Raw genomic sequence first — 15,069 nt, 5'->3', positions numbered from 1 at the left:
CCAGAGGGACGGAGGAAAATTCCAAAGACTTACTCCAAATGTAAAGCTAGGGAGTCCTAGAATTATAACCTGAGGTGTTCAAAACATTTCAACAAAGGCGGAGTTGCAAGCGACTGGGAGTAACTCTTAGCTAGACAGCAGACATCTCCCTCCGCCTTGAGAGACACGGGGTTTTATCTTCAGCAAAGTCAATGACGCAAAGATAGCTAACAAGCAAGGGCGCCTTTGAGAATGGATTCCAAGCATGAAGAAGGACTATCCATGGCAGTTTTTCTGGCAAGAATATGAAAGTGGGTGGGTTTTTCTGCCCAATTTCCCAGTCTCGTCTATAGATGTGGGGTTTTGTGGTGGTTTGTCCATCTAACTACACGCACCAAGGCTGACCAGTCTTGGCTAGCCAGCTGTCACTTCAGCTACGCTGTCTTGAAATTGACTTTTGACTTTCTGCAGTGCTGCTCTTTGCTCTAAATCAAGGGTGTCCAACCTCAGTGACTTTTAAGATTTGTGGGCTGCAATAATAATAATAACAACAACAGTAACAGAGTTGGAAGGGATCTTGGAGGTCATCTAGTCCAACCCGCTACTCACACAGGAGACCTCTACTAGGGATTCGAACTGCCGACTTTTCTGATCGACAAGCTCAGCGTCGTAGCCACTGAGCCACCTAGCCAGGCTCAACTCCCATGCTTAGCTGGGGAATTCTGGGAATTGAAGTCCACAAGTCTTAAAAGTCTCACCGAGGTTGCACACCCCTGCTCTACGGCCTTGTGATATATCTGTATGTTGATGTATGAGCCACAGTGGCGCAGTGGTTAGAGCGCAGTACTGCAGGCTACTTCTGCTGCCTGCCGGCTGCCTGCAATTTGGCAGTTCGAATCTCACCAGGCTCAAGGTGGACTCAGCCTTCCATCCTTCCGAGGTGGGTAAAATGAGGACCCGGATTGTTGGGGGCAAGAGGCTGATTCTGTAAACCGCTTAGAAAGGGCTGTAAAAGCACTGTGAAGTGGTACAGAAGTCTACGTGCTATTGCTATATGGACACTTTGAGTACTGATCCATTCCGTTCTAATATTTCTGAAACACGGCGAAAGTTGAAATGCACATTGCATCTGCTCTATCCCGAGGGTGGGTGTGTAGGAGTTGCATGCCGATCACGGAACAAGCCAATAAAAGACAGAGACAACAGAAATATATATATATAATATCTCGGAATAAAATGCTGCCACCACCAATGAAGAAAAATCACGAAAGTGCATTTGTCACATAAAAGTAAAAGCTTCTTTCAGAGTTTAAAATAGCATTTACACATAAGCAGCTATATATTAACTATACAGACAACTGGAGTTTTTCATACAATATCTACAAAGAAGCCCTCCCCAAAATTCAGAAAAAAAGGAAGATGATATTAGAAATAAGGGGGCCATTCACACATCATCGAGAACACAATCTTGGGTATGACCCAATGTTAAGGTATTATAGAGAGTTGGTGGGCAGGGATTTCATTACCTGCCTTTAATTTCATTTACTTCAGTTTTTTTTTTCTCCTCTACTGTACATAAAATTCTGTATGCATCATTCTAATCCCTGGTTAGAATGTTCCTTTGACTTTATTCCTTACTGTCCAGTAAAATGCAACTTTAAAGGGGAAGAAGCAGCTAACTCAAAACATCCAATTTCAATATTTTCTCCGGGCCCAAAACAGGCTCGCTATTTGGCAACAGGAAGGATGAATGGGAAGGCAGATAGGAGGCCCATCACAGCCAGGTGTAAAACTTTTGGGAGTTAGGGATCTCCCTGAAGGAGAAAAGGAGAATGTGTCAGAGATTTTAAAGGGGTAAATTGCATCTTTTCCAAACCGTGACTCAATAAGCTGAAACAGGCTTGCTTCAGTGAATCCATGAGGACTAGCTTCTCTGCATGATTTATATTGGATCGTGCTGGCCAGCAAGATAAACCAGCCACGCGGAACGACAATACAATTCCAGAGCCTTTCTAGGAGCCTGGGGAGGGCGAAAACGGCCTTCCCCATCCCTTTGGAGGCTGGAAATGGCCCGTTTGCCGACTGGTGGGGCCAGAAGGCCTGAAAATCAGCGCGCTGGAGCTGAGCTCGCATGCCCACCGATATGGCTCTGTGTGCCACCATCACCATTCGCCATCACAGCCCTATAACATTTCAGACAAATGGTTGCCCAATCTCTTCTTAAAATCCTCCAACCAAAGGGGAGTTTTAATTACGCCGTAGGAAGGCTTGGTCCAGTCTCAAAAAGGAAGGCAAAATTGTGGCGAAAAGAGAGAGAGTGGCAAGACACAATTTAGGGTGTGTGATCAACAAAGGCAGCAATGCTCTCTCTGTCTGGAGCAAGGAGAGGGATGGATGGAACACCACTCGGCAATAATTGCCTGCTGGAGTGCCTGCTGAAGCCCTTACAACCACCAGAAGCTTCTTTCAAGGTGTAAAATAGGCAACCCAAAAGTTCATGGTTTCGGAGGAGAAAATTTAACCCGTCGAGTTTCTCTCAAAATGGTCTTTCCCTTCTTAAGGGGAAAGGCTCAGCAGGTATGAAAAATAGCCCAAAGGAAGGAGGAAACACACCTACAGAGAGATCTTCACCCATCGTTGAAACGGGGTTCGAAAAAAAATGAACCCAGACGCACCCAATGTCACCCACACCCCAGTTATGTTGTCTTTATCAAAGCAAATCCTTCTTATTGTTAAGTTTTTATTTCCCCCTATATATATATATATATTTAAAGGTGCAAAATACGCAGGACCGGAGAATTGCCAATGTTGCTTTTGTTTCGTTTCGTTTCAAACTATTATATAAAATACGATCCCTTAGTTAAGCCAAGGAGAACACAGTAAAATTGCACTGAGAAAAAGTGCCACGCATAACAAAAGCTCATTTAAGAGATATCTAAGAGAGAACATCTATCAATCACATTCAGAAAAACGGAAGGGAAGGGAAGGGGGAGGGAAAAAAGGGGGTGGGTGGGAGACAAAATATGCCCGATTGGCAGATTTAACATCCTGGAATCGCTCTTCCCCGTTTTTGCTGGCAAAACACAATCGAGAGTCAGAAGGGTGTGACATGCAAAAGATTGTCAAGGGAGGGGGGCAAGGTGAGTGGGAAGGGTGTGTGTGGGAGGGGGTCGCTCTCTTTCCCCGTTGCTTTGAAAGGAAAAATAAAAAGTCCCGGGCCAGTCTGCTGACAGACCAGGAACCCTTCTGCGCGGACTCTCTTAAGAAGGCACTTCTGTTCACATGATGTCCACAAAGAATTCGCACGGGTTGCCCATGGCTTTCTGGAAGGACTGGCGGCTCCCGGTCAGTTCGGGAGGGATGGAGCTAAGTTCCCGCACGGGGGGCCCTCCGGGAGGCCCGCTAACGGCGTAGATTTTGCTTCCCAGCTTTGGGAAATTCCCCAGAGAAGGCAACCCGCCCGGCGGGCCGTAAGAATGGTGACTGCGAGGACTTCTCTCGCTGAGGGTGGCCGAGACGTGGCTGCGGTGGCTAAGCTGGCTAGGGGGCCGCTCGTGCCGCAGGACGCTCCCCCCACCCCTGCTCCAGGTGGCTGGGTCCGACCCGCTGCTGCTACCGCCGCCTGCTGACTTGCGGTCCTTCTCCCGACGCCGGCTGTTCTCGCTGTTGCTTCGGTTAGAGCCGCTACTTTTGCTTCCTGGAAAAGGGAGGAGGTGAACAAGGAAGAGGAGAAGGAACTGGTTTAGGCCCGGGAGAAAAAGAAGGTGTTTTGGTATTTGCTCGCCCGTCAGACAATGGGAACCGCGGAAAAGTCCTTGGGAGCGATGAAGCAGAGGCCGCGGGATGAAGGCGGATGAAGATGGGATGCGGAAACATGCGGAGGTGCTCAAGCGAAGCAAAGCGGGAGCATGATTTCGAATGCTTGGTTTGAAGGGAATGAAGCAAAGCAAATCACGTCAGCAGGGAGACACCCCGGAAACTGAATGTCGGGATAAGGTCCTGTGCAAATATGAAGTCCCTGGGCTCCAAAATCCCAGATTTGGAGGAGATTAGATTTACAGAGGAGACCCTGTAACCAGGGATGGGCTTAAAATTTTTTTAGCAAGGGGTTCTCTGCCCGGTTGCTGGGTGGGCGTGGCCATGATGGGTGTTGCCTAGTCAGCCTCCTGCACCACGGCGGGAAGGGGCATTTTTGCCCTCCCTGGGCTCCAGAGGCTTTTCTTGAGCCTCCAGGAGGGCGAAAATGGCCTGCCCAGTCTCCGGAAGCTGTCTGGAGGCCAGAAACAGGCCCTTTTTTGGAATTCCCGAACTTCCGATAGGCCCGTTTTTCGCCCTCGAGCCTCCGCGTGCACCCTGCACTCTCCTCCATCCAAAATGGGCCGCATAGGGACTCCCGTTCCAATTCGCTCATGTGCAACGTCCACACATACGTGAGACGTCAGACAACATAGCAACGTCCACCCATGCGTGCGGCATCAAAAACCACAGCGATAGAGGATCCAGGGGCCCACATGCAGGTTGCTACTACCGGTTCATCCAAACCAATACGAACCGGCTGAATCCTACTACTGCTCTAGCGGCAACCGCGATTGGTTTCTGCCTCTCCGGGAATTCTGCAGGCAGTAAGGCCAAGGCACAGGGTGCTTTTTAAATACAGGTTTTTTTTTTAAATTAAAGGACTTAGATGAGGAAGTGGGGAGAAACAAGTTCAAAATTCCAGAGGAGGGGGAGAAAGAAAAGAGATGAGAATCTGCATGGACTGAAAATGAGCTTCGGAAAGGGAGGAAAAATATGCTTACCAATCCTTTATGAATCCTTCAATCTAAGGCTTGCTCAGGATAAAACAAGGAGAGAGCAATTACCGAAAGCAACCTGAGAGGAATGTCACAGCAGCAACACTTAAAACAACAACACATGTCAGCCAAAAGAGCCATTTGAAAAGACTCTGGGGCCCTCGTGTCACAAATACACTCATAAGGCAGCCACGTACAAAGTACTCCTCGACTTACAACCACAATTGAGCCCAAAATTCCTGTTCTTAAGTGAGATGTTTCTTAAGTGAGTTTTGCCCCCATTTTACAACCTCTCTTGCCATAGTCGTTAATTGAACCACGGCAGTTGTTTAAGTAACATGATTGTTAAATGAACCTGCCTTCCCCCTTGATTTTGCTTGTCAGAAGGTCACGTGACCCCGGAGGGAAACTGCGACCGTCATAAATGTGAGTCCCGTTGCCCAAGTGTCTGAATTTTCAATCACGTGATCGTGGGGATGCTGCAATGGTCGTAAGTCATAAGTCGCTTTTTTTCAGTGCCATCTGAACGGTCACTGAATGAACTGTCGTAAGTCAAGGACTACCTGTCCTTTGTGCTGGCAAACTGGGAGCTCTGCAAGAACCAGCACTGAGTTCAGAATTGAGTTCTGAATGCAGAACAGGTGTTGTTGCTGTTTTTGGGAACAATGCTCATCCTTTGAAACTTGCCGGCTGAACGAAACCAAGCTAGGTGTGTCAGCACAGTTTGCAGCTGCTAAACTTTTCCCCTAACCAGGTTAACAGGTTAACCTAACAGGTTAAGGAACCTGTGTGAATCCACGCAGGCAGCTCAGCTGAACATTGTTCCCCTACCCGATGGCGGTAAGCTCGGAACTCCGTGCAAGATGGATGCAAGGGTCCGTGAGAAGGGGACAGGCAAAGAGAGCGCAGGTGGGGGCTGGGGGAGGAAGGAATAATGCGGAACAGCCAGGGGAGCAGGAAGGCAGAAAAAGCTGGCATCCGAGAGGGCCTACCTTCACTGTGCTGGCTTCCCGCGCTGCCGCTGCCGTAACTGAAGCCAGGGTCCTGGTAGGCTGGCGGGAAACACGGAGGGGCAAGGGGATACTGGTAAGGATAACCTTGCCCCAGCGGCCAAGGCGTGGAGGGGTGCGGGAGGGGGCCCAGGGTGTCTTGATCAGAAGCCCCGCTGGAACCGTTGTTGAGGTTCATTGCAGCCATATCTGGAGAAGAAAGGTGGGAGGGAGAGAGAGAGAGAGAGAGAGAGAGAGAGAGAGAGAGAGAGAGAGAGAGAGAGAGAGAGGGAGAGAGAGAGAGAGAGAACAGCTCAATAAGCAGAGAGCTCAAGTGCACTCCTGCCTGAGAACCATCAGTTTTCCTTCAGCATCTTGGATCTCTCTTAAGCCACCAAACTGGATCATATAAAATTTAATTTTTTAGATTTTTTTTAAACCCCACCCTTATTATTTTATTATTTTTATAAATAACTCAAGGTGGCAAACGTACCTAATATTCTTCCTCCTCCTGTTTCCCCACACAATAACAACACTGCGCGAGTTGGGTTGGGCCGAAAGAGGACTGGCCGAAAGTCGCCCAGCTGGCTTTCATGCCTAAAGCCGGACTAGAACTCAGTGTCTCCTGGTTTCTACAAGGTGCCTTCCTTAATCACTAGACCAAACTGGCTCTCAATGAAAGTAGCCTTTTCAACAGAAATGCTATTATCTGTAAGTCGGCAAGTTTGACTCTTGGGAGGTGTTACGGAAGCAGCTTGCCACTCTCTTTTGGGGAACACTTTTTTTTTTTAAAAAAAATAATAATATCCCAATCTACACTCTTGGGATTTCCTGGTGGTCTCCCATCCCAGAACAAACCAGCTTTTTTCACGATTACTCAAGGTCAGTTAGCTGCTGTCCTCTACTGAAGCAAGAATGGGAAAGAGGCAATGATTAAGTTTTACAAATAGACAGACTTATGGGAAGTTGGTAGTTTAAGGGCTTGGTTTAATTTCGAGTCAAGTTCCCCTTTTCTAGTTCTGTATGCGGAGACAGGTGCATAAATACAAACAGACCAAAAATCAGCCTAAGTAAGCAAAGGGGAAACTACCTAAAAGAGCAGCTTATCCAAAGGAGACGTGCCATGGAGGCCACTTACTGCCACAAAGATCTCCAAACACATAATAGCACTGCTCCGAGAAAGTAATCTTATTCACAGTGTGCCTGAGGTAGCCATGCTTCAGCATGCTGCTGGCGTATTTCCGAGCTTCTCGGCGGTCTTTGAAATCTTCCACATGGGTGTAAAGCCAGTCGACGACATCTGCTCCTACAAAGAAGCAGGAAAACATGGCAGATATGATTATCTATCCTTCCTTCCTTCCTTCCTTCCTTCCTTCCTTCCTTCCTTCCTTCCTTCCTTCCTTCCTTCCCTTTCTTTCTTTCTTTCTTTCTTTCTTTTTCTTCCTATTCCTTCCTTCCTTCCTTCCTTCCTTCCTTCCTTCTTTCTTTCTTTCTTTCTTTTTCTTCCTATTCCTTCCTTCCTTCCTTTCTTTTCTTTGCTGGCTTCCTCACGCAGCCCAACCATTACAGCCAACTCCTTTCCAGGATGAGGAGCAACTTGGAACCGTGGCAAGGTTTTCCTTTCTGCTCTTGTCAATCAATCAATCAATCAATCAACCAACGCCCAGTAGTTTCAGCTACCGAACGTCCGGCTTCAGCTACCGAACTTCCAGTTTCAGCTACCGAACTTCCGGTTTCAGCTACGGAACTTCCGGTTTCAGCTACGGAACTTCCGGTTTCAGCTACGCTACCGAACTTCCGGTTTCAGTCAGCTATTCTTCCGGGTTTCTGGCACGGATGCGCACGGGATGATCAGCCAGCCAGCGCGCACGCTCACGTAGGAAAACGGAAGACCAGCTCTTCTAGTTTTTGGCACTGCCGCATGCAAAAAGGCCAGCTGATCGTCGTTGTGCGCATGTGCGCCAGAAACCCGGAAGTGGAACGGGCACCGCCGCGCGTCCCAAGCAACATGGCTCCTTGTGCCACTTTGGGCACACGTGCCATAAGTTCCCCATCATGGCCCTAGGGGATGGGAGTTGCTGGGTTTGGCGAAGTTGCTGAGTTTGAGCCGAAATTTTTTTTACCTGGTTCCTCTTTGCCGCAGTTAAAAAAGGAAAACTAGGGAGCAATTTGATTCAGGCTGGGAAAGAGCTTACCGATCACTGCATTGGAGATGGTGATTTTTAACCACATCCTGTCCCGAATTTCCAGCCCTGAATCCGGCAACTGCATCACTTTGACAATGGTGGCCATGTCGGTTTTCACCGTCAAAGGAGTCTCGTCCAGTTCTGAAAGGGGGGAAAGGAAGATCGGAGATGCTGATTCTGCGGAAGGAGGATTGTCAGGAGAGGCAAAAGAAGAGCAAGGCAGAGGGGGAAAGAAAGCAAGCTCACACAGGGGTGGGCTATCGCGAGAATGGAGGGGAAATTTCTGTTTTGGGTGTGGGTGTGTGGGTGCGACCATAATAACCAGATTTTGCTCGCTTGTATCCACCAGCAAGTTCTCTGGCGAGAGCCTAATTAAAAGGAATAGTCTAAAATAATCTAATCTAAGATCCCTTCCAACCAAAGAACTGCTCTGGATGGGAACCTTCAGACGGTTCTTTAATCCTAGAGTGCACTAAGCGTCTGGACTGGTGATTGTTGGGAAGAGACTCCTGACGGGGAAGAATTGCTCTTTTTTTATGACTTCTTTCTCTTAAAGGACCAGAAATCATTTTCATGTGTATTTATTTGGGGGGAAGGGTTAAGGTTTGAGGGCCAATGGGGTGATGGGAGGGGGGGCACTGTCTCTTTTTATCTCTACTCTGCCAGCCCTGCGCAGGAAGGAAACCTGCCTGGTCCTGGCGGCAGGGTGACTTACTTTCCGAATCGGGAATTGAACTTGTTAGTGAGGAGCTGGTAGAAGTGATGATGCTCATGGAAGGACTCATACCGTAACGGGGGTACGCTCCCGTCAAGGCCGTGGTATGAGAAATCCAGGCCGCGGGGTCGATCGGCCGCACCGGCTCAGCTGGATCACGAGAGGAAGGAGGGAGGAGGAGGAGGAGGAGGGAAAGAAGAAAAAAACAAAGCAGTCAGCCAAACGTTATTTCGGTTTCGTTCAACCTCAGTTGGGGAAAAAAAATAATGTTTTGAACCAAGAGGCTGTGAGAAATGTTCACAAGCCTGCGCTTCTAACTGCATCGCGGAAGAGGAGGGGGGGAAAAATCCCCTTTTCTATGGCCAGCTCAAAAACGCAGAATGCCAACGTTTTCAAAAAGTACTGATTCCTTCAATCAAGCTCAGCTCTTAGTAACTTTGCAGCCACAGCGCAGAAGCAGTGGGCTTTTGACCTGGTAGGGGATGTTTTCTGACTTTCCAGTTTTGCCTATTTGTCTTGAGCTTTCCTAGTTAGTTCCTCCAGAACTAACCGGACAAAAACCCTGTATCAGCTAAGATGGGCTATGATCTGCCATATAGCTAAAGGTAAAGGTTCCCCTCGCACATATGTGCTACTCGTTCCTGACTCTAGGGGGTGGTGCTCATCTCTGTTTCAAAGCCAAAGAGCCAGCGCTGTCCGAAGACGTCTCCGTGGTCACGTGGCCGGCATGACTCAACACCAAAGGTGCACAGAACGCTGTTACCTTCCCACCAAAGGTGGTCCCTATTTTTCTACTTGCATTTTTTACGTGCTTTCGAACTGCTAGGTTGGCAGAAGCCGGCACAAGTCGTGGGAGCTCACCCCGTTTGGCGGCACTCGGGATTCGAACCGCTGAGCTGCCGACCTTTCGATTGACAAGCTCAGCGTCTTAGCCACTGAGCCACCACGTCCCTGCAGCTGCACCATAGTAAGCTATTAAAAATCAATCTCTCTTCCTCTGGCACAGTTTTCCTCCACTGCCACAGCCCACCCGTTCATTCATTCATTCATTCATTCATTCATTCATTCATTCAATTCATTCATTCATATTGAGCCTTTTTGAACCTACCATGTCCTTCAAACAAAGAGAATATTGACAGAATTCTGTCCCTGCCTATTATTTCTGATCACCCAAAGGAAACCACACAATTTATTAACCATCAGGGTGATTTCAAAACATCTACCCTGGCTCTCTATAGAATGTCTATACTTACAATATAGGAAAAACTAAGACATACCTCACCATCATCATATTCCTATAAAAAAAAAAGTCTGAGAAGATTTGGTAACAAGAGTAAGGCGCTCCCAAATATTTATTTATTTATTTACTTATTTATTTATTAATTAAATGCATAGGCCGCCCATCTCGGCTAGAGGCGATATGAATATGAAGCATTGCTCGTTGCAATTTTTACCAAACATAGAAGGACGTTGACTAAAAAAAACCTTGATATTCCTTAACGCCGAAAACTGTAGCAAGGAGCGGTCCGGTCACTCACCCCTGGGGATTGTGAAGTAACTCCTGGGGGTAGGGTCCCAGCATTTGGCCACTGTTAAGCTGATAGGTCTGGGAAAAGAAAACCAAAAGAAAATAATAATAATAAGGCAAAACAGAAATCAGCTTCTGTCCTTCATTAAGTGACTGATCTGAAAAATAACCAACCAGGCTGATGGTATGGAGCAGGAGTGGGCAACTATGGGTCCTTCACGACCTGTGGACTTCAAGGCCCAGAATTCCTGCTGGCTCAGGAATTCTGGGCCTTGAAGTCCACAGGTCGTGAAGGACCTGCTGGCTCAGGAATTCTGGGAGTTGAAATCCACAGGTCTTACAGCAACCATAGATAATATTCCCTCGTTCCCTCACTCACCCAGGCTTGGAGACAATTTCCCGTAAAACTCGCACGGCATCATCATTGCTCATGTTCTCGAAATTTACTTCATTCACCTGCAACATATCAGAGTAAGGATCAGCAAGGACGCAGCCCAAACCTTCCCTGGTGTTATTTTCTTCAGCATCCTCATGGATGCTGGCTGGCTGGCTGGGGGGCCTTACAGAAACAGCCCTTCAAAATTTATGTTCTGCCCCAGCTACGGACCCCAAAGAACGCAGCATACACAAAGTCTGTACAAACCTTAGTTTACTAAATTAAGGGTTTTTTTTTTTTCCAAACAAAGGCTGTTAATTAACTTTCTTAACAGCCTACAAAAATCCAAAGAATAATCTTAATCTTACTATGATTGGCAGAAAGCCCAGGAAGCAATTTGCAAAGAACTAAGATCAAGGCACGAAGGAGAGTGAACAAAGTTGTTCCCTGCAAATTGCTTCAGTCGGCGTTCCTCCTTAAATAGGCTAAGGGAATGGCCAATTAGCCCCAAGCCTTACTCTCGAGGAGACTTCCTCCTGAGGAGCCACTCCTGCCTTTTGGCAGCTCTGCGTGCCCGTGCATCGAGAAGAGGCTCCTCCTCTTCGTCCTCTTCACTTAAGGGAGCTTCTGGAGGTTCTGAAGGCCCTGGCTGAATCCCCGCCTCTGGCACCACATCTTCTCCAGCCTCCTCATTGTCTGACTCGAGTGCCAGCTGCAGAGGCTGCTGGCGCAGCACCACACCAGCCTCCTCGCTGTCGGAATCAGCCACCAGCCGCACAGGCCGCATATGGGCCACAACAATTTAAATGAGCATGCCAAGGGAGGAAACTGAGGCCCGGTTAAGAAGCCACCTCTGCGGCCACCTTCTCAACCAACCTGTAATAGCATGTCGCCTGGCTCGATCCGTCCGTCTGCCGCCACCGCCCCGCCCTTCATGATGGAGCCGATGTAAATGCCGCCGTCGCCCCTGTCGTTGCTCTGTCCTACGATACTGATGCCCAGAAAATTGTATTTTTCTGACGTCAAGAAAGAGAACAATGATATAGTACACGAAGACCGTTAAAACAGACTATCTATCAGGCCTGGAAGCCATCCTTTGCATTGGGCCTTCAGGCCTGCCACATTTACTACTGTGGGAACTAGGAGGGGGGGATTATATGGAGCAGGGGTGATATATAATCTGTTTGAGAAAGTTGCATAACGTTCTCAGAGACTCTTCCCATCCTGCTTACAATCGTTTTGGACTGTTGCCTTCTGGCAGAAGATACAGAACAATTAAAACTCGGACCACGCGTCTTCCGAATAGTTTTTATCCCAGAGCTATAATTGCACTCAGCAATGAACTGAAGGGCCACCATCAGTGAGCTGTTGGACAGTATTACTTGGTCTGTTGTGTGGATGTCTGGGTGGTTTAGGGGTGGGGAATTTGTGGTGGGTGTGAGTGTGTTTGGGGATTGTTATGTGTATTGGACCTGGTCTTTGGGTGTTAAGTGAATTTCGTTGTATGGGTATACTGTGTATACACGTACAATGACAATAAAGTTATTATTATTATATAGTCAAAATAACATTCCTTTCTCAGAGAGTCAAGGACATCTTGCCCTGCACCTGAAGGGTTGGAACTGGGAGGCATCTCCAGTTGAGACGGTGCTTGGATTGGACCAGGTGATGGACATGTGGGTGCTGGGCAGGGACTTGAACTTTACTTTGGGTGGGGAAAACCTGGAAGCTTTCAGATTCGGGTTTTCCCAGATGTTCCAATATGACATCTTCTAATAAAATGGAACTTTGAGGAACTTCAAGCCTCGGAGTCTTCTTTCGTTGGGGAGTGTTACTTGGAACCCTGACATTTTCCCTGTGTGTGGGGGTTATGACCTCCAAACCAGAGCGAAAGACGGCAGTTGTTGTCAACATTTTTCCTCGCTCTCAAGATTTCAATGCCCACGAATCTTGCCCAGTGGGGCTTACCCATGTTGAGGGTGACAGTGATGATGTTGAGGGACATGGTGGAATCGGTGATGCTGCTGAAGGAGGAAGACTGGAAGACAGAAGAGGAAAGAGAGAGAGAGAGGGTCAAGTTGGCACTGCTTCCAACTAATGGCGGCTAGAGTTCAGCTGCAAAACACCTCAGGTTGTCTGGGAGTGCCTGCCATTCACCAGCAGTTCATTACAAATTTATTTATTTATCCTATTTTTGGGGTATAAGACGCACTTCCCCTCCCAAAGAGGGTGAAAATTTGGGTGCGTCTTATACATCGAATGTAGCCCCACCCACATGCCAGCCCCCACCCTTTGGCCTCTGCCTCCCAGCAATTTGCCTCCTTGCAGCAAACAGCCCATTTCAGTTTCAGCTTCACCACAGCCTGATTAGCACAAGCAGCTGATTGTCGGTTGGATCAGCTTCCTGACCATCAGCTGTTTCAGGCTGCAGGGATTGCCATTGCCTATTGCCACCTCTGTGCGCCCCATTTTCAGCCTCTGCTGTTTGCTGCAAAGAGGCAAATTGCTGGGAGGCAGAGGCAGATTTTTTTTTCTTGTTTTCCTCCCCAAAAAAGGTAGGTGCATCTTATAGTCCGGTGTGTCTTATACGCCGACAAATACGGTATATATTTCATATTTCTAAACTGCCTAGCTCTCTCAAAGAGGGGCTCTGGGCAGTGTGCAATATAATGTAATTGATAAATAAAACGACATATTAAAAATCAACGTTAGAAATTAAAAATTAAATTGGGGTTAAAAATGGCAAAATTATAGAATGATTAAACATCCAAATTATTTTTAACCCCAATTTGATTTTTAATTTCTAATTTCTAATGTTGATTTTTAAATGTATCTTTGCCATCCCTCACTGAAATTATCCCTGACCTATGTCAGTGACCATCACCCAAGATGGGAAGGTCAGCCTGATCCAAAAAAAGAGGAACTGCTGGGACATTTTAAACCTAGACTGCCAAGCAAGGCATCCCAGTCTCTCACCCGGTCGATCTGTCGCATTTTCTGTTTCCTTCGCCTGCGTTTGTGCTTCCGAATGAGACGGGACGACGTGCTCTGCTCCGTGGAGCTACTCAGCCTGGAGGGAGAAGAAAAGAGGAGCGGATTTGAGAAAGCAGAGCACAGCTCAGCCACTTCGGTTCTTGGATGGTTGGTGCTTCTGGGCTGCAAGAGGAAGAAATTTATAGTATGAGAGAGGGGGGGGGAGGAGGGAAGGAAGGATAAATGAAGAGAAAGAAGGAAAAGAAGGAAGGATGGATAAATGGAGGGAGGGAGGAAGGAAGGAAGGAAGAAAGAAAGAAAGAAAGAAGGGAGGGGGAGGGAGGGAGGGAGAAAGGAAGGAGAGGAGGGAGGGAAGGAAGAAATGAAGGATAAATGAAGGGAAAGGAAGGAAGGATGGATAAATGGAGGGAGGGAAGGAAGGATAAATGAAGAGAAAGAAGGAAAAGAAGGAAGGATGGATAAATGGAGGGAGGGAGGGAGGGAGAAAGAAAGAAAGAAAGAGAGAGAGAGAGAGAGAGAGAGAAAGAAAGAAAGAAAGAAAGAAAGAAGGAAAGAAAGAAAGAAAAAGAAAGGAGGGAGGGAGGGGGAGGGAGAAAGGAAGGAGAGGAGGGAGGGAAGGAAGAAATGAAGGATAAATGAAGGGAAAGGAAGGAAGAATGGATAAATGGAGGGAGGGAAGGAAGGATAAATGAAGAGAAAGAAGGAAAAGAAGGAAGGATGGATAATGGAGGGAGGGAGGGAGAAAGAAAGAGAGAGAAAGAAAGAAAGAAAGAAAGAAAGAAAGAAAGAAAGAAAGAAAGAAAGAAAAGTCCAATACTCACATGCAAGCAGAACTGAAACATTGCTCCCTATTTTAACAGAACAAACTTCGAACCCCCCACCCCACCTCAACTGGCACAATAGGCCTACCCAATACTGACTGAAAATGTCCCTTTCGCAGCACTGGACAAAAGCTTCCTTGTCTCCCCCCACTGAGTGCAGCCCCTCCTTATCTCTCCCCTCCTTCCTGCTGGAACATCTCATGGCCTTATGAAAATCATCTTTGTAATATGGAAGAACATACCTGGAGACATTCCATTCTCTCGCTCTGCCTGGCTGCCTGGCGCGGCGGTTTGCCCATGCCAGCTCAGAAAGGAAACCTGCTACGCTCACGGCTTCTGAGTTTTGGGGGGATTGGGTGTAAAAGAGGGAGGGGTTTGTTTTTATTTTTCATTGATTTATTTATCAAACGTATATGCCGTTCATCTCACCTGGAAGCGACGCTAGGCAGCTTATCATCATTTAAAAAAATAAAACCGGATTAAAACAACAATGTTAATTTTAGTTTAGTTTAGCACCTGAGGGCAGGACAAGAAGCAATGGGTGGAAACTAATCAAAGAGAAAAGGAGAACAATTAACCCGGGAACAACTTGCCTCTAGAAGGTTGTGGATGCTCCAACACTGGAAGTTTTATTTGTCTGAAATGGTACAGGGTTTCCTGCCTGGGCAGGGGGTTGGACTAGAAGACC

The 15,069-nt window shown here is 47.4% G+C and overlaps 1 protein-coding gene across 4 annotated transcripts in view; it reads right to left on the bottom strand.

Annotated features, from left to right (window-relative positions):
- The window catches only part of DVL1 (dishevelled segment polarity protein 1), a 63,213-nt gene that overhangs the window by 6,539 nt on the left and 41,605 nt on the right, over positions 1-15,069 (bottom strand). The window contains exons 6-16 of one of the 4 annotated variants that reach the window (XM_087879345.1): positions 13,543-13,636; positions 12,535-12,604; positions 11,443-11,582; positions 10,570-10,646; positions 10,201-10,268; positions 8,663-8,812; positions 7,957-8,088; positions 6,900-7,067; positions 5,765-5,971; positions 4,779-4,807; positions 3,551-3,676 (exon numbers count right to left, since the gene is read on the bottom strand). In XM_087879345.1, the coding sequence (XP_087735471.1) occupies positions 4,797-4,807; positions 5,765-5,971; positions 6,900-7,067; positions 7,957-8,088; positions 8,663-8,812; positions 10,201-10,268; positions 10,570-10,646; positions 11,443-11,582; positions 12,535-12,604; positions 13,543-13,636 (1,117 nt within the window). In that variant the 3' untranslated portion in view covers positions 3,551-3,676; positions 4,779-4,796. Of the gene's footprint in view, positions 1-1,179; positions 3,677-4,778; positions 4,808-5,764; positions 5,972-6,899; positions 7,068-7,956; positions 8,089-8,662; positions 8,813-10,200; positions 10,269-10,569; positions 10,647-11,442; positions 11,583-12,534; positions 12,605-13,542; positions 13,637-15,069 lie in introns of those variants that run through there. The other 3 variants (XM_087879343.1, XM_087879342.1, XM_087879344.1) reach the window with 3 other exon arrangements.

Source organism: Pantherophis guttatus, chromosome 15, assembly GCF_059756535.1.
Source record: "Pantherophis guttatus breed Tessera chromosome 15, ASM5975653v1, whole genome shotgun sequence".
Taxonomy (NCBI): Eukaryota; Metazoa; Chordata; class Lepidosauria; order Squamata; family Colubridae; genus Pantherophis; species Pantherophis guttatus.
Note: the sequence above shows the minus strand (reverse complement) of the source record. Positions and strands in the feature narration are given on the sequence as shown.